This window comes from Orcinus orca, chromosome 19 (assembly GCF_937001465.1).
Source record: "Orcinus orca chromosome 19, mOrcOrc1.1, whole genome shotgun sequence".
NCBI classification, from domain to species: Eukaryota; Metazoa; Chordata; class Mammalia; order Artiodactyla; family Delphinidae; genus Orcinus; species Orcinus orca.
Window position 1 is genome coordinate 31,165,053 of NC_064577.1, and position 23,115 is coordinate 31,188,167.

The following is a 23,115-nucleotide window of genomic DNA, read 5'->3' on the forward strand; positions in this document are numbered from 1 at the left end:
CTGCAAAACAAAGACAGAGAGGTGAGCAGAGTCCCCGAAAGACTGTCCTGGCTCTAAGGAGGGGGCAAGGGGCAGCAGGGAGGTGGGAGGTGAGGGGCAAGATGACCCCAGCCCTGGGTACAGCATCGGACTCCATCCCGAGGGGGAGACCAGGAGTGAAGCTAGAGCCCTCTGTCGACAGGGCGCCAGAGCAGAAGCTCTCGTCCCTCACGAGGGGGGGCTGCTGGGGCCGTCACTGACTTGAACAGCAGCTCGCTGTTGATGTCACGCTTGAGTACTCCGGGGCTTTTCTTCTTTCTCCCCAGTGTGTATATATCTGCGGCTGGGGAAGCAGATAAGCACACTGACTGGTCTGCAGTCCTGATCACGCAGTTAAGGATGGTGAGAGTCCCCACCCCCCATAGCCAACCGGCAACCAGGCTCTCTTGGGCTGAAGGCTGAGGGGGAGTTACCTACCTACGAGGGGCCCCATCACATTTAGGTTGGGGGTCTTCCATCTAAAAGGTCTATCTTGTCAGCCTCCTAATCTGTCCTCAACGTGTCCCTGAGAGATGTCGCAGGGATGATTCTCTGTAATAACACATACTCTATCAGAGGCACGGCAGAGGAAGGTTGAACATTTTAACTGTTGAATGGGGGGAGGAGACATTCGAGAGCAACTCTAGCAGACATAAGGGACAGATGCCGAGGAAAAAGGCCAAACAGAAAGAAGGATGATCCTGGAACGTGACACGAGATGAAGGAGAGGGGAAGAGGTCAGGGTGGGAAGGTTCCGGAATGTTCCCTGGGGCCTGAGGCTGCTCGAGAGCCATGCACCCCAGGGCTTCCTAGTAGCAATTAAGCCCAGACTCCGCTCCAACCCATAACCTGACGGGGCGCGGATCAGCGGTTCACCCTGTCACGGGCAGAGCCCTCCCTTTTTTCATTTCGAGGCTTATCAGCTGGTGGCACGGCCTGTTTTAATGGCTTTAAAAGCTTTGTCCTGGGTTTCCCTGGCGCAGCGGTTGAGAGTCCGCCTGCCGATGCAGGGGACACAGGTTCGTGCCCCGGTCCGGGAGGATCCCACATGCCGCGGAGCGGCTGGGCCCGTGAGCCATGGCCGCTGAGCCTGCGTGTCTGGAGCCTGTGCTCCGCAACGGGAGAGGCCACAGCAGTGAGAGGCCCGCGTACCGCAAAAAAAAAAAAAAAAAAACAGCTTTGTCCTCCAAGACTCGGCTGTTCAGGGTCATGCTGGATGAGGGTCACGTGAGTGTGGGTGTGAGCAAAATAAAGAAACAAGGAGCAGACAGGCTCAGAGGCACCTCCCACCTCCACTCCCCAATGGGCAGCTGGAATCTCAGAGCCCCCAGGCAGGGCTGTCTTTTCCCATAGAGCAGGGAGGCCCAGGCACACGGATCCCCATCTGTGCCCATCCCCCTGGACCCCTGAAATGCACTCTGGATCCCAGCCTGGCACCAGAGCCCCACGCCACAGCCCCAGCGCCCCACCCAGGCCCAAACCCATCCTTATTTTTCCTTCTGTCGGCGCTGAGTCATGACTGGCCAAGGCCACAGGTTCCTGTTTCCCAGGCTGAGCCTGGCCCCAACCTACAAAGCCATATCTAGGAAATGCCACCCTAAAACAGAGGGCCTTGCCCTTGGTAGCTGGTCAACCTGATCCCAGCGTCTCCTCCCACCCCCCACCCATCCTCCCTCCGCAGCACATGTTATCTTTTCTCAGTCACGTCCCGTGCAGCTCAAACATCTTTTTCGGCCGCACACTGCCCTCGTCTAAAACAGAAGACCCTGTGCAGCCTGGCGCCAGCCAGTGACTATTTCGGCTGCCGTGGTGGCCCCCCACTCTTGCTGTTCCGCCAGTCCATAATACTCCCTGAATCTGAACCTGCTCGGGGTGTCCATACCTCTAGACAGGCAAGTTTCTTCTGCCTTGAATGCCATCTCCCTCTCTCTGCCTGGAGAATGTCCATTCATCCTTCAAGACCCAGCTGGAATAGCCCTTCCCCATCTTCCCTCAGGGAAATCCTGTCCTCCCGCAGCACTTGGTATATTCCGCAACTCTCATCCACTCTGCTGTAAACATCTGTACCCATCTGCTCAGGGCCCTGGGAGCTTCTAACAGACAGAAGCTATGCTCTAACCACAGAACGGTTAGGGCTCACTATTTGCTGAGCTGACCCTGAGATACTTGGACGGCAGCACAGGTTAGGTTTGTCTTGGTCCCTCTTACGACCTGCCTCATCTATACCTTATTGCAATGCTGCACAGAAAGGTGTTTATGCAAATCAGTAAACATCAGGTTAGTCCTGTCCTAAGTTTGCTCTTCCGCGGCATCATCCTCAGCTCATGACATCAAATGAACCAGGAACATCCAAAGGAGATGACAGCTCTAAAAGGAGCAGTGCTGCCAGATTTTACTATGGTACACCTAGTCCTGCATTGCTTTTACTATGGTGCGCCTAGTCCTGCATTGCTTTTACTATGGTGCGCCTAGTTCTGCATTGCTTTTACTATGGTGCGCCTAGTTCTGCATTGCTGTTACTATGGTGCGCCTAGTTCTGCATTGCTTTTACTATGGTGCGCCTAATTCTGCATTGCTTTTACTATGGTGCGCCCAATTCTGCATTGCTTTTACTATGGTGCGCCTAGTTCTGCATTGCTTTTACTATGGTACGCCTAGTTCTGCATGCTTTTTGGAACTTTTTGGCACTGCTTTTCAGAGGTCCAGCACCCTGCACAATGCTTACTGCATTATAGGTGTTCAATAAACACACTGCTGGCCATTAGAAAATAAGCAAAAACTCAAAACTACAATGAGGTACCACTGCACATCAGTCAGAATGGCCATCATTAAAAAGTCTACAAATAACAAATGCTGGAGAGGGTGTGGCGAAAAGGGAACCCCCCTACACTGTTGGTGGGAATGTAAATTGGCGCAGCCACCATGGAGAACAGTATGGAGATTCCTCAAAAACTAAAAATAGGGCTTCCCTGGTGGCACAGTGGTTGAGATCCGCCTGCCAATGCAGGGGACACGGGTTCGTGCCCCGGTCCGGGAAGATCCCACATGCCATGGAGCGGCTGGGCCCGTGAGCCATGGCCTCTGAACCTGCGTGTCTGGAGTCTGTGCTCCGCAGCGGGAGAGGCCACAACAGTGAGAGGCCCGCGTACCGCAAAAAAAAACCCCAAAAAACCAAAAACTAAAAATAGAGTTGCCATATGATTGAGCAATCCCACTCCTGGGCATATATCTGGAGAAAACTATAATTCAAAAAGATACAAGTACCCCTGGGCTTCCCTGGTGGCACAATGGTTAAGAATCCGCCTGTCAATGCAGGGGACACGGGTTCGAGCCCTGGTCCAGGAAGATCCCACATGCCACGGAGCAACTAAACCCATGTGCCACAACTACTGACCCTGTGCTCTAGAGCCCATGAGCCACAACTACTGAGCCTGAGTGCCACAACTACTGAAGCCCACACACCTAGAGCCTGTGCTCTGCAACAAGAGAAGCCACCCAATAAGAAGCCCACGCACCACAATGAAGAGAAGCCCCCACTAGCTGCAACTAGAGAAAAGCTCACGTGCAGCAACAAGGACCCAATGCAGCCAAAAAAACAAACAAACAAACAAACGATGAAAGCAGCTTTATATTCATAGTAGCACTATTCACAACAGCCAAGACATGGAAACAATCTGAATGTCCATCGACAGATGAATGGATAAAGAAGATGTGGTACATATATACAATGGAGTACTACTCAGCCATTAAAAAGAATGAAGTAATGCCATCTGCAGCAACATGGATAGACCTAAAGATGATCATACTAAGCGAAGTAAGTCAGACAGAGAAAGACAAACACCATATGATATCACTTATATGTGGAATCTAAAATATGACACAAATGAACATATCTATGAAATAGAAACAGACTCGCAGACATAGAGAACAGACTTGTGGTTGCCAAGGGGGAGGTGAGGAGGGATTGGGAGGTTGGGATTAGCAGATGCAAACTATTATATACAGGATGGATAAACAACAAGGTCCTACTGTAGAGCACAGGGAAGTATATTCCATATCCTGTGATAAATCATAATGGAAAAGAATATGAAAAATAATATATATATATAACTGAATCACTTTGTTGTACAGCAGAAATTAGCAACATTGTAAATCAACTATACTTCAATAAAATTAAAAAAAAAAAAAAGAAAAGAAGCAAAAACTACTCCCCAACAGCCAAGAGACTCCATTCCATTCCACACATCAAGGTCCATGCATTTTTCTCTTATAAAAGCTCCTAAGCCTCCCAGGCAGTCTGAGTTCTTAATTGAAAGGGGGCAGCAGCGGGGCTCCATCCTGCTGTAGCCCCTCCCTGCTGTGTAGCCTCAGGGAAGTTCCCTGACCTCCCTGGGACTCAGCTGCTCACATCCGAAATGGAGACACCGCCGCCAGTATCTGCACACCATCAAGGTGTGGGAGAACTAAGAGATGGGGGGCACGTGATGCGGTGCCTGACACACGATGCAGGTGTAGCTCAGGACAGAACAAACACAGCACCTCGGGGACTTCCCTGGTGGCGCAGTGGTTGAGAATCCACCTGCCAACGCAGGGGACATGGGTTCGATCCCTTGTCCGGGAAGACCCCACGTGCCACGGAGCAACTAAGCCCGTGCGCCACAACTACTGAGCCCACATGCCACAACTACTGAAGCCCGCGCGCCTAGAGCCCGTGCTCCGCAACAAGAGAAACCACTGCAGTGGGAAGCCTGTGCACTGCATCGAAGATCAGCCCCTGCTCACCACAAATAGAGAAAGCCCTCGTGCAGCAACAAAGACCCAATGCAGCCAAAAATAAATGAATAAACAAAAAAAAAAAAAAAAGAGAGAGAAATGGAAGGAAAGAAAGTGAAGCAAGAGAGAAAAGAAAGCCCAGTTCTATGGAAACCTTCCCCAAAGTGTCAACACCCTCCAACCACGAAAGAGAGATGCTGGGCACACACCAGTCCACGTAGGTGCGAGGGATCCACAGCGCTGAGCTGCTCAGGGCAGCAGGTACCATCTGGGCTCAGCACCACTCTGCATGGGGTGGGGGGGGAGGACACAGGCAAAGCATTGGCTGATGAATTGATCACAGCCAGAGGTTCCCACAGGCAAGTTACAGATAGGAGACCTGAGGGGCCCCACAGGGGAGGGAGGGCGGGGCAGCAGCGCACAGTGGACCCCAGCCAACTCGGCTGCGGACATCCCGACCCTCAGCTTTCTGCCCCCGGCACGAGCCAGAGTGGGGACTGTCTTCCATGCCAAGCTCAGAGTTCCGAGTTGGACTGTCTTTTAAGTGTAAATCCAAAAAGCATGGGCCCCCCTCCTGTTGCCCAAAGGGAAAAAGGGGTAAAGTGTGGAAAGGTCTTCAGTAACAGTCCCTGCCTTCGAGGAGATCCAACACAGGCAGGAAGATAGATGATGGACAGGAAAACCAAGAAGCACACTCTTTCCAACTGCCAGTGGCGGACAGAGGAGGCGGCAAGAAGAGCTTTCCAGAAATGTGTTCTCTGCACCTAGCACAATGGGCATAACCCTGAGCTCCAGACTGGAGGCCACTCCAAGTGAGGGATGGGCCTCTCTGAGTCCCAGGCCATTTAAAGGACAGGGCTGGGGAGAAGCAAAGAGACCCAAAGAATCTGGGAAGAAGTTAAAATGGAGGCATGGACTCATGTTTACCAAACACCTACTGCATGCTGGGCCTGGTGTTTGGCCCTGGGTTGGGGGATCAGTCTAGGTCCTGTCCACCCCCCGAGTAAGCAGCTCTGCTCCACCATCCTGCCCCTGGGGAACCAGAGGCAGCAGTAGGAGGCAGAGTCTTTATAAAGATTCCTGTTCTAACCGCTTTGGACGCAAAAATGATGGCCTCTCCCTGGGCTGCTCAGATTTTTTCTTCTTTCTCTTCTGCCGTTAACACAACATCTGGGTTTGAGATCAAGGGTGATACACTGGCTGATGAATTCACTGCCAGATGTTGGCTACTGGAATGCACAGCCGTGGACTTAATTCAAAGCACAGGCAACCGCAGAGCCCCTGCCCCCACCCCTCAGGCTGTGGACACCACATGACGTCACTTCCCCCCACTAGGAGCCTGCAAAAACAATCCCTAGTCCACCCAGCCAGATTTGGGATGGAAAAGAACGGGGTGGGTGGAAAGTCAAGGTTGCGGACAACGATCCAAAGAACACAGGCTATGTTCAGACTCTGAGAGATGACAACAGCCCAGGCGAAACCAACGGAGGCCAGACTGTGCCACTGCCCTGGGGCGAGGGGACAGGGAGGAGGCTGGCAGGAAACCTTGGGTGTCCCCAGCATACCCTGTGGCCAGGGCCGGTCCAGAGGAGCAGCACACTCGACCAGCCCAGGCCGATTTATGTCTCTCCCACACCCTGCCAACGTCTGAGTCCTCATGTGTCTGCAGACCTTATCGGGGAAGCCATGGAGATGAACAACAAGCCAAGGACATAGTCTATGGGGGACCCAGGCCCCGAAAGAGAACTGCCTGTCAGAAGTTCATTTATTTCACACTGAAATAAACTGAATTATCCTGACTGTCTTCCCACGGGCCCAACTTCTCTCCAGAGGAATGCCATATGCTACACGTGCGAATGTATCCTGTAGGACCTTTCCCAACGGGGCTACGCTGCTCGGCGTGGGCTCCCGACCCCAGAGCACGGTAATACTGTGGATGTCAGGACTCTGATTTTTAGACATTCACGGCCTTGCACCAACACACTCAACACCCCAGAATCCCCAGACCCCGGAGCCTGCCCAGGCAGAGCTTCCAGCGCAGGGAAAAATCACGGGCCTGCCTGCAACAGGTGCGGGAATCTCCAGGATTCGGAAAAACATCTAAATACAAGGTCAAAACCCTGACCCGGGCTTCCCTGGTGGTGCAGTGGTTGAGAGTCCGCCTGCCGATGCAGGGGACACGGGTTCGTGCCCCGGTCTGGGAAGATCCCACATGCCGCGGAGCGGCTGGGCCCGTGAGCCATGGCCGCTGAGCCTGCGCATCCAGACCCTGTGCCCTGCAACGGGAGAGGCCACAACAGTGAGAGGCCCACATACCGCGAAAAAAAAAAAAACAAAAAAACCCTGAACCATCTGAGTCTTAGGTGTCTACACTGACTCAGGGCAGCAAGGGTGCCTCAGCAGCAGCAGAGGCCACCGTCACCTCCCCGCCCACCTACTGCAGCCTCCAGCTCAGATCTGGAAGGGGCGCCCAGCGAGACAGGCATTAACACGGACCTCGCCGCCCTACTCTTCAGTCTTGGTCGCAGCCTCATGGAAGACGCCCAGTGGTCCCTCCGGTGAGGCGCACACGGTCTCAAAGCCATCCGCTGTGCGGGAGAGGTCAGGGGCTTTCGACTGGCCGGCACATTTGCCAAAGACCCTACTGGCCCCAATCAAGAGTGGGTGGGGGCCGCTCTGCTGCTGTGCCTGGAACGCGAGCCCTGGTTTGAGAGTAGAGGGTCACTTGGTCCGTTTCCTTGTCTCTGGGAAAAACTACACACCAACCATTTCAGAGGAACTCAGAAAGCAACGATTTTGTCCCACACAAGACCCAGCCCCCACTTACTCCAGGCCACGCTTCGGACCCCCAGCTCTCCAGGTGTGCTCTGCACTGCTGGGGTACTTGGGGAGGGCTGGAGGGTTCCACACTCTTGTCCACACTCTCCAGAGAAGGGACAGCACGAGGGTAGACATCTACACCCTCAAATCACAGAGCTACCAAAGTCCTCGCTTAATGCCTGCAGTTACATCCCGAGGCTGCCTCTTGGGATGAGTCTCTTGTCCCTTTAGGGTGGACACAGTGACACTGTATGGCTGGTTGACCTGGCGGAGGCCCCTTAACCTTTGAATTTTGATGAACTTGCCCCAAGTCCCAGTGGAGGGTGGACTGGGCTGCCTGCATCCTGGCCACCACTAGCCCTTAAGGGTGGAGTCAGAAATGAGGGGCGCCCCGCTTCCTGTGCCCACACCCCAGACACACAGCCTGCTGCTCTGCCCCACGAAAGCTGTAATGAAGTGATCATGCTTTTCAGAGCCCTGCTCTGGATTACTGAGGGATGCCTAACTGCTTACAAGTAACTAAACCATCTCAGTGGGCTGTGGGGAGCATGATAAAGACACTGTGAGCCTTTGCAGTGGGCTGCATCCGCTTCTTTGGGGTGGGGGCAGACCGCACCAGCTACAGGGCCAGGGGGCGGGTGGATGATGATTTAGAAAGAGGGTCGTGCTCACATGGACTGCAGACTGCTGGGACTCCCCAGGTTTCGGGGCCACGCCCCCCCCCCAACAGAACGGCACGTGGAAACGGGATGTGGCCGAGCAGCCTGGGAGATGTCACAAGGAATGCATGGCGTCAGCGCTGGCCTGGTGCCCAGAAGGCCGTGGGAGCATCTAGCCCCACCTGCCCCTCTGGCCTCACGGTGCACCCAGCCTTCACCTTTCCAGCTGCCCCATGGTGGACATGGCCCCGGGGGCTCTCCCCAAGCACTCAGCTCTGCCTTCCCTGGCCTCAATGCCAGGCCCCGTTCAGCCAGGGGTGGAGCAGACCTCCTCCAAATTCGCTGCTTTCAGGGAAATGAAGTAATTAAAAACAGCCCTGTGATGATGCAGGGAACGGAGGGCTTCTTCCATCCCTGGAGCAGCTGTGAGAGACCAGACCCACCCCCAGGTCCCCCAAACCTCCCCAACCCCAGGGGCCAACAGATGTCCGCGGCAGGGCTGTGGTGTCCAGTGTGAGGGCAAGACTTGGCCAGCATGACTCAGGCCAGGGTCAAAAACGCCTGGAATGACAACTGCTCAGAGCAGATGTGTTTTTTCAGGAGTTGAGGGTGGGGCAGGGAGAGTGACGGGTGCAGGACAGACAACAGGAAACAGCAGTACAGCCCCAGCCCTGGTCCACGCTGCCCATGAGCCCGGTACCTGGGGATCTGCCAGGCCTGCCCAGGGCTGTTCAAGATTCTAGCACGTACACGTGAGCCGTTGTCCACTGGATGCCCCGTCTCCATGGAGACCAGCTCTCCCATCTCCATTTCCTGTCCCTTTGCTTTGGCTCCCCTTGGGAGCAGGAGGGAAGCATCTCTAAAAGCGCCTTGGTGATGTAGAGAGAAGCTGCAGCACTCACCGCCCAGCTTCCACGCTGCCCTCCCGACCCCCCAGGACCCAGATAGGACCCCTGACTCAAGCCCTGCCACCTTTCCCCCCTTTTCCCTGTGGGCCCAGCAGGATCTCATGCCAGAGGCCTTGGTCACAGTCTCCGAAGCCTTGGGCTCGGGCCCTTCCCATTCACGTGCTGCTGAATCATTTGAAAAAAATGCATCCTGGGAGGATTTGCTGAGAACAGTGCGGCTTTGTGGAGGGAACTGCTGCTCTGCACTTTCTCCGCCAAGACCCCAAGAAGGAGCCAAGCTCAGTCCTGCAAGCCCAAGCCTAGAGCCCGGAGCGGGGGCAGGGGCAGGAGCAGGCGGGGCAGGGGGCGGGGCGGGGGGCAGGGAGAGATGCTGAGAGGATTCCCGCCCCCTCCCGCAACCCCCCAGCGATCCCTCCCCACCCACAGGCTGAGGAAGGGGCTGGACGGACAGCTAAGAAGTGAGGGGCAGCAGACAAGGGTCCCGTCCTCATGCTGCTGCTGGTGGGCCGTGACCTCGGGCAGGTCTCCCCTTCTAGGTTGCCTCGTTTTGGGGAGTGAACACTCGAGTGCCGGGCCTGTGGCTCAGGCCCCCGTCCGCATGGACAGAGCAGCAGCAGTGGCCCTGGCGTGGGACGTTGAGGCATGTGGTCTGTGGGCCGACTCCAATCCACGGCATTTCTCAGGAGCCAGGAGCAGCGATGGAAAGGCTGGAACCCCAGAGCCACTCTCCCAGCTGCCAGTGTGGAGGGAAGCTGGGTGCGCAGGCCGGGCAGTTCACGCCCCCTCTCCTCGGCTAGCTGTCGTTAGCTTAGCAAGTAAGAGCCCAGGTGGCAGCCCAGCTGCCCCTCGGAGTGGGTGGTGTGTGGTGTGCAGTCCACCCAGCCTCCCGTCTCCAGCCAGGACGAGGTTGGGCTGCACTCCGCCATCAGCTCTTAATCATGTCTCCATCACGTGGAGGCAAGAAGCTGCCCGCACCTCAAGGCTTGAAAGAGGGTCCCCTGCCCTCCACCCCAACTTGAAAAACCTATTTTCCCATTATTTTCCATTTCTGAGATTCTGGATGTCCTCATACCCACTACAACCTCACACCTGGCTGGGCAGCGTGTGGGGGGGTGGACAGGCATAAGGACCCTCAGGGCAGCACACATGGAACGCGGGGTCACATCCAAACCGAGGGTGCCCACCGGCCCCTCCAGGGCTGGAGCAGGCACACTGTTGAGGGAGAACTTCTGTCCCTGCTTCCGAAGTGTCCTGGTCCTTGTCGGTCACTGCTGGCCCGCACCTGCCTGCGGACAGCGGACCTCGCAGCAGGTACCACCGGCGCCGTCTTCCGCCTGTGGGTCCCTTGGGTAAACGGAGGGCCTGTCCACCAGCAGGCCAGCCACGGAGGCCTTCCCTAGCGGCTGCCGTCTGGGGAGGACTCACTGGCTGGGCCGCAAGGAAGTGACCTGACAACACAGAGTGAAACAGGAACAGGGCAGCTGCCCCCAAAAGTGGGGGGATGAATCACAAAACCAGGGGAAAGTTCTAGAAGATGCAGTTTCAGAGAGGAAGAGCCCACGAGGGAGGGAGGGAGGACGCATGGGGAAGGCCGCCGGGCGAGGACCCTTTAGGAGGAGGCACTGTGTCGGGGTCCCCACTGCCCCCTGGCAGTACTGGGTGGAACCCTTCCAGGTGGCGCTGTCCCAGGGCCCTGGGCACCATAGTCATGTCAAAGTGACCGACAGGGAGTGAAGGCAGTGTCTTCTGGGATCCCAGCCCACCCCCTGGATACCAATGAGAGATGGAAGTTACCGGTGACATCTCCATCGGGAATCACTGGAGGGTCAGCTCTTTTTGTGGGCGGCGGGCGGGGGTAGTCCTGGAGGGCTGTTTCATTACCCATGTCACTGACCTGGGCAAGGGGGTACCCTGGCCCGCCCCCCTTCAGCCTTCTGCAGGACAGGTGGGAAAGGGCAGGGCGTCTCATCCAGCTTCCAGGGGACAGTGTGGGAGTGACAGGCCAGGCAGAGTTGAGTCAGCCTCCACCACGTCTCGCTGCCCATCCCCCACACCTACTTTTAGCTCAAGTGTGGCCAAGAAGGGACAATTCCTCACCTAGAACACACGGGCCACAAACATGACCTCTGAAAGTGGAAACAAAAATAACGCGCTTAAAGGCAGCCTTGCCCCTTCATTAGGCTGCGGCTTCCAGCCCGAGTCATGAGGATCTCATTACTCAGTGTTTGGGTCCCATCGTGGCCACGGCTTTAAACCCAGTGATCCCACGGCACCCCCTCCACCCTCAGACCGAGGTGATCCCATAGTGGCAGATGGGAGTTCCAGCTGAGCAGCCACTAAAGGCCGGTGCCCCTCCCCGCAGGGAATCCTCACTTGGCCTGGGAGTGACAAAGCTCTCTTGGCCCCGGGACTTTTTTCGTATTCACTGTTGGGCTCAGACCAAATTGGTGAGCAGCTCTGCAGCCCTGACCCAGAGCAGCTCTGCAGCCCTGACCCGCTATTCCGGAAGCAGGTGAGAGAAACCGGGCTGGGATCAAACATTCTCTCCACCTAAAATGGAAAAGCCACAGACAGTGGAGGCGCACACGATGGAGACGTGAGATGGTGGAAGGTTCCTCACTCAAGCTATTGATTTTAAAACAAAACTGAAAAACAAACAAACAAACAAAACCACCTTGTGGGATGCCATTACTGCTCCATACAAATGGTCGCATTCAGGGGCTGTGGGCTCGATGCTCAGAGACACATATCCGGTCGGTCACCCCACCTCTCTGAGTATCCCTCTATCACCCTCTGTCATTGTGGTCACTTGTTACCTATATCCTCCACTAGAAGATGTCCTGTGTGTGTGTTGTTCACTGTTCAGCTCCAGTGAAGTGGGGCAGTGTCTGTCACTCAGTACTTGCAAAGGAAAAACAGTATAATGTCAGGTCAACATTTTCCAGGGACCCAAAAAAAAGGTGAAAATGGGAAGAAAAGGAGGGATGGGACCTTTCCCACACCTACATCCCAGCTGTGGTGTTCAAACATTCCCAAAGCACTTTTTGATGCCAGGCCTTTTGATCCACATGCATTAGGGATGTAGTTCACTTTTGGGGAACTGGCACAAAACAGAAGCAGCTATGGAAAGAAGGCTCAGAGGGTCACATGCTATGACACTGTGGCAAAAATGACACCTACGTGTGACACGAAGGAACTAACTACGCTGGGTCCAAAAACGCTTCCAAAAGACCACACATGATATAATATCCTTTTTATAGGGTTCAAGCAGAAGTCAAACTAAACAATACAGGCTGTGTTTGGGTTGTAGTGAAGTGCAGGGACAACTCCCGAGTTCAGCGGGTGTGCGATACAGCTAAGGAGGAACAGCGTAGAGAAGAGGGAAGCAGCACACAGATAAAGCTGGTTTTCAGCAAACATTCCAGATCTTGGGTTTGGGTGGTAGGCTCACAGTTGTTCATTATATTGTCTATATATGGATGGGCTGGGGTCGCGGCAGACCCTGCCTTCACTCTGTTGGTCACTTTCACACGGCTGGGCTATGATGCCAAACATAAATAAGATTAAAAAAAAGGCCATTGATGGCCCAATGATGCCAACATATCATGAATGAAGAGGATTTATCCCACCCGGTGCATCTGAGGTCCTTGGGAGGGAGGGACGGAGGGAGGGAAGGAACATCTCCTTCATATGCTAAGTCCAGGGGTCAGTTAGCTCTGGCCCAAGGGCCAAAGCCTGCCTACCACCTATTTTTGTAAATAAAAGTCTTATTGGAACTCGGTCACACCCATTCATTTATGTGTTGTCTGTGGCTGTCTTCCAGCTGCAAAGGCAGGCGTAGAGTAGTTGCCGGAGACCGTATGGCCAGCAAAGCCTAAAATGTTTACTATTGGCTCTTTGCAGAAAAGGTGTGTCCACCCCCATTCCAACCCCTAAGTATGTAACAGGCAGATAAAACCCCACCCAGTGTAGGGTCTCTACGACTGCCAAGACTTCTGGGTCAGAGGTAAAGCTGGAGGGTAGGGAACCTACCAGACACCCTGGTTCCCCCAGCACTGCCAGCCCCAGAAGGAGTCTATAGGGCTGAGTTGCTGGGAACCATTTCCCCTCTCTCTCTTTCCTCTTTCTGCCTCTTGCTTCCTTCTTTCCCTCCCTCTCCCCCTCCTTTCTCCCTCCCTCCTGCTTTCTAATATTAAAGTTATAAGAATGTTACTGATGTCCTATTAAATGATGTTGGTTTGAAAGACTAAAAGATTTTTGTTAAATCTCTCCATTAACGTCTCAGCCACTGGCTAAGCAACAAATGATGTATCTTTTGAAACTGCGCCCGTCTGACCTTGCATGCCCCTCAAAGTCCAGTGTTCATTTCGCCAAAACATCTGAAGCACTTAAATGTACCTGGTGTTTCCATCTGTGCTGTGGCACGTGAAAACAGCCTCAGCTCCGGGACACACCTTTGTGCTACAATGGCCAGACCCTCCTACCGCGCCCCACACGTTCGTGCTAAGGAGTCTTCCTGAATTGGACTTAGTTTTAAAGGCGAGACTGGCAATAAGTATGATTCCTGCAGAGGAATTCGCTCCAAAGGATGGAAGGATGACTGTTGGCCCATTTTAAAGAGGCTACAGGTTTCTGAGCAGATGGTGCAAATACAATCGCACAGACTTGGGTGCCAGCTCTGGCAGAACGCTCAGTTATCAGTGATGTATTTACCAGGGGCAGGACTCTCGCTTTTAACATATTCCCTGAAACTCTCACAAGCATTTCCTGGCTTCTTCAAGAAACTGCATGTGCAACTTGTTTTGCTCTAGAATTTGCTGTTGAAGGTCACGGATCATCTGACTGTGCCTGTCATTGTCGACGATGCTGGCCGAGGGGGAAGTGGGGCTGCGGTCATACCCTCCTTTCTTCTCCTGGTCTGGAGGGGGAGTCAGGCTTCCGATGAGCCAGAGAAGCTTGCCTCTGTTCCCTCCTCCCATCTTCCAGCTCCGTCTGGAGGTCGGCCTCCAAGCTCATCTTGGGGTGTCTGATTTGCTTGAGCGAGTCCAGCTGCTTTGGTATTCTCTGCTCCACCTGCATTTTCTGCTTCTGCCTTGATGCCGTCAAGCCACCTCTGTCTGCCTGTTCTTGCAGGTGAAGCTGAAGGGAGCCCTGCACCAGCGCGTCCGGTCGGGGAGGCTCCTGTCTGGATTCGGGGCTGCACGAGAGCAGGTTCTCTTCATCGACAGATGTCCCTGCCTCGGGAGACCACGGTTTACTGTCATTCTCAACCACGCACTTGGCCATCCTATGGGATTTTTGGTTCCTGGGTTTGCTTAGTAACTTTTTCAAGCTGGTTCTGGACGGCGTCAGGTGGGCGTCCAACCCCGCTGGACTCACGGGCTCCCCGGCGGGCACCATGTCCATCTCTGCATCTCTTGCGTTCCTCTTTCTCTGGCTCTCCCTTCTCCACGCCTGCGTCTCCTCAAAGCCCTGTTCTTCACTGGGGCTCTGATCCATCCCGGACTTGAGATCCAGGTGCAAGTTCAGGTGTTTTCTCAGCTTCCGGTTGGTATCAAACAACCCTTCAGAGGCAAACTCCAGCTCTCCCTACCACCTGCTCTCGTCACAGAGCTGTGCCAGCGGTGAGGCCCCCCTTCTGCAGGTCGAGCCGACTGGCCACAGCTGTTCCAGGTCGTCGGCTTCGCCCTCGGGGCTCTGATCCAAACAGTGGTTTTTCGGGCCTTGAAGACAAGCCGTTCGCTTCCCCAGCTGCCTCCTGCCGTCCTGGGCTGTTTCCGTCTCCCGTTCCTCCAGGCATTTGATCTCCCCTACAGCAGCAGGGACCAAGTCTGTCCCTCTGCTCAGCCCAGGGTCAATGGGACGGTGGCCCCCGCCGGTCTTCGTTGAAGGCACGTGTTTTCCTTTACTCCTCTCTGGTGGGCTCAGGGGACGAGGACTCAGGCCCGTGGCTCTGGAGGCTCCCTGCCTCTCCTGGTCCACCGCTCTTCTCCGGGACGTGGTGCACCAGGGCTGCCGTCAGACCAGCTCTTCCCTGTGTCCCTTCTCTTGCCGCACGGCCACTGTGTGCTTTCTCTCGGCCCTGGGCGACCTGGCTGCTCCTGGCTGGGTCGAGCCCTCTGAGTCAGGTTCATGGTCCTCGGCCAGTCTGCCCGCCACCGCCTCCCCTCCAACAGATGTGCTAAGTACAGCCTCTCCAGGCCTCGGACCTGCTGGCCCGGGGCCTCCTGCTGCTCTGCCTGCAGCTCCTCGGCCAAGCGCTGGGGCAGCTCTTCCACTGCTAGAGGTCCTGTCTCCTCTGTGGGGGCAGGTCTCCTTTCTCTCGGACGTGTAGCAATTGGTGCTTCTGCCTCAAAAGCAAGGCTTCGTTGTCGGGACTGGGGCTCCGCCAAGGGGCTCTCTCCGCGTTTCCTTTCATGTCGGGGGCCTTTGCAGACATGGCTTCGGAGAGAAGGTGGTGTGAACCAAGAGTGGAGGTTCCAGGGCACCAGGGCCGAGGAGCCACAGGTGCTATGGCCGTTTCACGGCAAGCCCACAGGGCAGGAAGATGCACAGCGCTGCCCGGAGCGTTCCGAGCACAGTGAGGCCCTGGAGACAAGGCACATGGGGCTCTGAGTGCAGGACAGCCCGGGGGATGTGACCCTTCAGATCACTATCCTGACATCTGCCCACGAGGGTCTGTTCTCCGGCTCCCGATCTGTCTCATACGCCTTTAATGAGACCCAGGAGGGCAGCTGTTCTCAGTGGGGTGTGGTTTTGCTTCCCAGGGGGACATGTGGCCATGTCTGGAGACAGTTTTGGTTGTCACAACTGGAAGGGGGGGGTGCTACACCCCCCTCCCTCCAGGACGGCCCCACGACAAACAGGGACCAGGCTCCAGATGTCCAGTGCTAGGGTTAAGACCCCACCTTCGGAGACAAGTTAGGGTTCAGGTGGGGGTGATGCAAATGTCTGGCCCTCTGGAGGGAGCTACTTACAAATGAAAGGAGGAGGCGGTAAAGGAGGAGGAGCCTGCCAGGAAAGGGGTGTGTGTGTGTGTGTGTGTGTGTGTGTGTGTGTAGGGGGAGGTGAGTGTGGGTGAGTGTGCTGACGTGCATGTTTGTACTAGAATTCAGTGCAAACCAGAGAGGAGATTAAGCTAGTGGTATTTCTTTTCTCACATCTCTTTGGCATCACTCAGGGACACGTGCTCCGCCAGGCCTTCCTAAAGAAGGTGCATTCACACCAAAAAAGAGTATCACTTGCAGCTGATGTCAAAAACGGCCAGATGTGTGGGCTATGGGAGCTGCTTCCTAGGCACTGCGGTCTGCACGGAGCGCCCCTCAACTGTGTGGGTATCCCTTCCCTTCTTTATTTTAGGATGTGCGGAGCCAGGCTGAGCAATTTTAGCCCAAAGTAATGCTGGTCATCAGAAACACAGCTGCATCAGCGGAACAACTAATGTCAACTGTGTGGGCTGCCCTCCGCTTATCTTTTTTACAGTAACCGTTGAGGTAAGGAGTTATTAGCACCCCTGGTTCACGGGTGGGGAAACTGAGGCAGGGAGCAATTAAGAAACTTGACCCAAATCACACAGCTGGCAGACGGCAGCTGCTACTCGGGTAGACCATCTTGTCTTTGACCAATGGTCACATAGCCGCTGGCTCTTGGAAACTATGATGATGCAGTTATACATGTGGAAATGCGGTTAACATCATATTCTACCAGTCTGCCAACCACCACGATAAGCAAGAGGAGAGAGAAAGAGAAAGCTGGGAAATTAAACACAAGGGTTGAGATTTTCAACAAAAGCGCCACAGCCATTCAATGGGGGAAAGAGTCATTTTTTTGTTCGTTTTCAACAAATGTTCCTGGGACAGTTGGATATCCACATGCAAAAAAGATTAATTTACACCCTTATCTCATCATATACAAAATTATATACCATATACAGAAATTAAAGTGATCACAGACCTTAAGGTAAGGTCTAAAGCTATAGATGCTTGGAAGGAAACAACTGTATCTTCATGACTTCAGGTTAGGCAAAGATTCTTAGATATAACACCAAAAGCACAAACAATACAAGAAATTGATAAGTGTGGCATCATCAGTATTAAAAACCTCTGCACTTCAGAAGACATCGTTAATAAGTGAAAACACAAGACAAGGACTGGAAGGAAATACCTGCAAATCACATATCCAACAAAAGACTTGAATCAGTTTGTATAAACAGCTCTTACAATAATAAGAAGACAAACAATCCAATTTAAAAATGGGCAGGGACTTCCCTGGTGGTGCAGTGGTTAAGAATCCACCTGCCAATGCGGGGGACACCGGTTCGGGCCCTGGTCCAGGAAGATCTCACAAGCCGCGGAACAACAAAGCCCGTGTGCCACAACTACTGAGCCCTCATGCCGCATTTACTGAAGCCCGCGTGCCTAGAGCCCGTGCTCCACAGCAAGAGAAGCCACCGCAATAAGAAGCCCGCACACCACAAGGAAGAGTAGCCACCGCTCAACACAATCTAGAAAAAGCCTGCGCACAGCAACGAAGACCCAATGCAGCCAAAAATAAATAAATAAATAACTAAATTTATAAAAATAGGCAAAAGGTTGAAATAAACACATCACCAAAGAAGATTTACGTATGGCTAATAAAGCCCATAAAAAGATGTTCAACACCAACACTCATCAGGGAAACGCAAAATGAAGATACCACTTCACACCCACTAGGATGGCTACAATGAAAAAGACAGGCAATGACAAGACTTGGTGAGGACGTGGGGACATCGGAACCCTCACATGCTGCTGGTGGGGATGCAAAATGGCGCAGCCGCTCTGGAAAACAGTTTGGCAGTTCTATAAGATGGTAAACGTAGACCTACCGTATGACCCAGCAATTGTACTCCACCAAGAAACAGAAGTGCAGAAACTGAGTAACCGTCCCAGCTCACAGGGAGGAGCTGGGTTGGAATCTGGGTCCCAAATGTCAGAGATTGAGCTTTTCCCACCCCTGGGAATGGCCACAGGGGTGTCCAAACAGGTGAGGAGAGGGAGAGCGCTGTGAATGTCTCTTCACCTGTAGAGAATGGGGAAACTTGCACCCCGGGATCCAAGGTCTATTTTTGGGCCTGGAGCCACTGGCTCACGCCCCATGTTAACTGGTGACAATGAGCAAAACCTGCACGAGCCTCTCCCACTCTGGAGGGCCCCCACCCACTCGGTCACCCGTTACACCCTGAGCCAGGCCCGTTGGGGTGGGCGCCCCACTGCTGCCCAGGTGGTTTTCCTGGAGACACGCAAATGGATGAAGACCTGAAACATTTGGGTGGTGATCTTAGGGATAAAGCCCGGAAATTAGAGTCAGCTCCCTCGTTCAGGAACTGAAATCCCTGTACCAACTGGCAGAGGCACCCTTGCCCTCTGCCCATGTCCCCAGCTGCCCCATGCCCTCACCTCCAAGCCCTTCCTTGCGCACTGACTTGAGACCAGTGTTCTGAGTGTCGGGGTTCTCTCTTGGGCCTTCTGACCTTGCTCCCCCGAAGCAGGACGGGCTGGCCTGTGCTGGCTGCCTTCAACCCCTCGGGAAGCCGCAGCCCTCTCCTTACAGAAGCTCCACTCAGAGCGGCAGATGGGAAGGACACTGGGCCCATTCTCCTCTCACCCTCTGCGTCCCCGGTGCGTGGAGCCAGCCCGCGGCGGTCACCTGGGTAGTGGCTCAGATGACTTTTCAGCCGAGGCAGACCCCCTCCCAGGCCACCAGGAAGGGCCAGACCCGCAGCAGCCCTCCTGCCTTCTGATCCCTCAGTGGAGGCTCCAGGGTACCCCAGGCCGAGGAAGAAGAAAGGTGACCACGAAGGAGGCTGGGTGGCGCCCAAACCAGGGGCTCCAATGCCAGGTGGACCGGACTCCGGTCGAAGGGTCTCACCTGAGCCTCCTAACTAGGCTCCCTGTTCCACCCCCGTTCCACCCCACCTGACTCCTCCTCCCCAGCACTATGGCTACAGCCACTGTTCTAACTCGGCCACCTGTGTCACTTGAGCATCTGCAACGGGCCCTGTGCAGTCGGCACCAGCAAGTCGCCAAGCATAGCCAGAGGCCACCTGCCTCACGGGTTGCCTGAACTGCTAGTTAAGATGCAGATTTGGCGGCCCGCCCCAGACCGATCCCACCTCTGCCTCAGTGGGGAGGGGCCCAGAAATGCGCTCAGTTAACCATCTCACCAAAGTCGGTCGGGCAGTCCCTGGCCGACAGGCTTGGGAACATTCCAGCAGCTCAGGATCCGGCCCCCCTTCCCCAGCCGGGCATCCCAAATGCCCCTGACCCAGGTCCAACACCTTCACTGTGCTCGTGCCCGTCCTTCTTCCTCAAAGAGAGCCCCCCTCATCCTACCCATCCACCTGTCCCCAGCCCTGTTCTGGTTCTTCCTCCCTGACAAGGCCGCCCCTGATTTCCGCAGCAACAGGAAAATGCTCCCGTTTTTCTCCGGGGCCCACAGATTCAACGCCCCAGGGACACGGTTTAGCACATTTTCTTTTGAAACATTTAAAAATGGCTATAAAAGGGCTCCTAGAGCTTCCCTGGTGGCGCAGTGGTTGAGAGTCCACCTGTCGATGCAGGGGACGCGGGTTCGTGCCCCGGTCCGGGAAAATCCCACATGCCGCGGAGCGGCTGGGCCCGTGAGCCATGGCCACTGAGCCTGCGCGTCTGGAGCCTGTGCTCCGCAACGGGAGAGGCCACAACAGTGAGAGGCCTGCGTATCGCCAAAAAAAAAAAGGGCTCCCAATTACCTGGCATGGCCAGAGAGAACATTTCCATATAAGTAAAGCTTACTCTTTCATGTGTAAAGTTAAACATTTCTCTGTCTCCTGAGAGCACACAGAAGGGATATAATTTGACCTTCTTACAACTCTGGATTATCTTTAGAACTATAATATAGAGAATCCCTCGAGGGCTTTTAAGATATATAGGACCCCCACTAAAAAAATCATGTATATATATGTGTGTGTATATATATATATATATATATATATATATATATATATATATGACAGAGTTCCTCTAAACTAAATGACCCCTGAATATAATTTGGAGTTTTTAAGTGTACTTCTTATAGCTTCCTCCGTAGTTGTAACTTTCTGTCTGTGTGTCTGACAGCACCCTATCCCCCTTTTCTCATACGGCTTCTAAACTGCTATGACGTGGGACCCACACAAAGCAGTGTCTTAACGGTGTGTCTACAGCAAGAAGAGTAGAGGCTGGGGCCCCGGCGGGCTTTCCATGAGTCAAGTACATGAGCGTCTGAATCCATGGCCACCAGCTCTGGATGCGATGTCCCCGGCACTCAATCACCCACAGGGAGATGGAAAACCAGCCGTGCTGCTGGCATGCAAGCCTTCAGCTCAGATTTTTCACAGGCTTGAACCCCTGGCCAAATCTAACAAGGCCAAGCATACTGGGAAAACATCTACAACCCACACGTGGGTCCCCACATCCGACCCTGCAAGTGCCAAGCGGAGAATGTAGCTCCGAAGGAGCAAAGCTGGAGACGAGAGGGTCCGAGCCGGCTGTGAGCTCAGTCGGCAGAGACCGTGGTCACCAAAAGAGCCAATGCGATCGTTACCTGTGTTGCTAGAAACGCCTAAAACAAGCAGGGTAATGGTCCAGCCCAGCCCCTGCACAGGTCAGACTCACCTGGACATTCCCGGCCGCAACGTGAAAGAGGCACTTGGAGGAACACCCACCCTGTTCCCACCCCATGGGATGCGTGAAGATCAAACGGGATGGCCTGCAAGTTTTAAAATCAAAATACAACTATCGAAATTTTTAGGGGGACTTCCCTGATGGTCCAGGGGTTAAGACTCCACGCTTCCAATCCCTGGTCGGGGAACTAAGATCTCACATGCCACGCGGTGCGGCAAAAAACAAAAAAGAAAGAAAAGAAATTACTAGGAATTCACCTAATGAGAAATACACACTAAATGAGAATTACACTTTTACTAAATAAGGAGAAAATCTGAGTAAGGGAGAGGTATGTCTTCCCAGATACGGTTCAGAAAGGCAGAGAGTGGTTAAGGATGGGAAGAAGCGCCTCAGAGTTCAGGAGGAGAATGAAAAAACAAACAAAAACAGGTCATAGGAAGGAAAGTCCTAAGAGTCTAGAACAGCGTACTCTGGTGGTTCAGAGTATTGACTGTGTGACCTAGCACAGGTTTCTTAACTCTGGGTGCCTCAGTCTCTGTTCATCCGTAAAACGGGGATAATAACAGCAACACCCATCATCTACACAGATGCTAGCGCTCATTACCATCAGAAACACCCACATCCTTGGCAAGCTGCTTGGGGAAGAGGGTGGTACTTACTGTGCGTGCCTCCAGATGCCTGGACCAGACCACCAAGAACACATTACAGGAAGGCAGAAATTGGCCCAGGTGGAAAGAAGCACTTTCTACAGGGTTGTCCTGAAATCACTGGGCTGACTTGGTAGGTAGTGAGACACCCATCACTGGAGGCATCCGAGCCAAGCCCAGATAAAACAAACAACAGAAACATTTTAAACTCCATTTCTCTGAGTTCTAGCTGCTAGAAATACACTTTGTGACACCCAGTGTGCTGCCCAGAGCTTCCACTTTTGCTCACTTCCTGACTCTCCCTCAGTTAAGTTCCAGAGTAGTGGTTCATAAAGCCGGCTGGGTGTTAGACCAGCTGCATCAGAATCACCTGGTGGGGAGGTGATCACGGTAGACTATGCGTCCTGGCCAGGCCCCGCCGCATGTTTTTCCACCCGAATCCTGGGGTGGGGTTTGCGAATCTGCATGTTTAACCATCTCCCTGATGCACACTCAGGATAAGGACAGTTCTAGAAGGCTGAGATGGCCGGGCAGCCAGCCTCTAGGAGAACAAGCCCTTGTCATCTTGTCTCCGTTACCTCCCTGACCAGCTTCATTAAGACAGACATGAGGCACAGGCTCTTCCAAACTCACAGGAGATACCAGGCTAGCTGGGGGGCTGCTTACGGCTGATCCAACTGGCGCCTTACTAAATGTCTCTTGACGACGTCATCTGCTTTCCCTCCAGCCTTACTGCTGCAGCTACCCCGCCTAGGTCAGGGGTCCCCAGTGCCAACAACTGTTCTTGTTGTATGATGATCTCCCCCCCACAAACCACCACATTCACTCCCAACCCCATCCCACCAGCTTCCACTGCCCATCCTCCCCGATCCAACTGTATATGCAGAGCCCCGTGGTGCAAGGACTTTCAAATTAGCCTTTTGGCACGTGGCCTGGACACCCTTACTGGCCCACTTCCCAAGGCGCCCTCACCAAACCACTGGGCACAGAAAGAAGTCCACCCTCACAATGGATAAGGGAGCAGGGACACAACAAGAACCTCAGCCCTGGGTGCTCTGCATTGGGTCTCTGGGGCCCACTGACCAAAGGTGGCTGGAATCGCAGCTCCCCACCTCCACCAGCAGCCCAGCACCCGCCCCAGCCGGTGAACTCTGGCAGCCGCTGCCATGGGAACAACAGAGCTGTTGTGCTCTGACATCAGAGCGGGGGTGAACTCAGGGACAGTGACGAGCCAGCCAGAGGACGAGCACCTGTCAGCACACCTGTTGTGAGTCCACCGATCACAAAGATTTGGCTCAAACAGCTGGGGTGATGCGCAGAGGGATGGCCACCTCGGGGGCCCTGTGAAGATGCCTGACGTGCGCGTGCTTTCGGTGTTTAAAGACGGTCTGGCAGGGAGAAAATCCTTCCTGTCCCAGCCTGGCAGCACGGTGACGTTCCTCATCGGGGTGTCACTCTTCTGAGCTGTTGCACCTCAAGGTCAGGGCTTCCCGACAATGCTGGCCACCCTCCTCCCACAGGGAGGGCATCTGGTCCCACTCAGGTTCGGGATATTTGCCCCTCCTGGATCCACTGTTGAGCTGAGCCGACTGGAGGTGGGGGAAAGGAA

At 54.3% G+C, this 23,115-nt stretch overlaps 3 protein-coding genes and 1 long non-coding RNA gene across 4 annotated transcripts in view; 1 reads left to right on the forward strand and 3 right to left on the reverse strand.

The window, feature by feature from the left end:
* PGS1 (phosphatidylglycerophosphate synthase 1) overlaps positions 1-23,115 on the forward strand; it is a 584,793-nt gene that overhangs the window by 359,523 nt on the left and 202,155 nt on the right. The window lies entirely within an intron of this gene.
* The window catches only part of TIMP2 (TIMP metallopeptidase inhibitor 2), a 51,067-nt gene that overhangs the window by 14,385 nt on the left and 13,567 nt on the right, over positions 1-23,115 (reverse strand). The gene's annotated exons all lie outside the window — the stretch shown is intronic.
* On the reverse strand, positions 7-12,495 carry LOC125962019 (uncharacterized). Its single transcript, XR_007473308.1, has 3 exons — positions 5,001-12,495; positions 457-570; positions 7-322 (listed from the first exon to the last, which is right to left on the reverse strand). It is a non-coding gene; the product is annotated as an uncharacterized LOC125962019 (long non-coding RNA).
* On the reverse strand, positions 13,356-19,922 carry CEP295NL (CEP295 N-terminal like). Its single transcript, XM_012535128.3, is given in 4 exon segments — positions 13,356-14,094; positions 14,096-15,333; positions 15,336-15,443; positions 15,446-19,922. Coding segments are annotated over 4 exon segments (1,701 nt in total). The 5' UTR covers positions 15,618-19,922; the 3' UTR covers positions 13,356-13,911.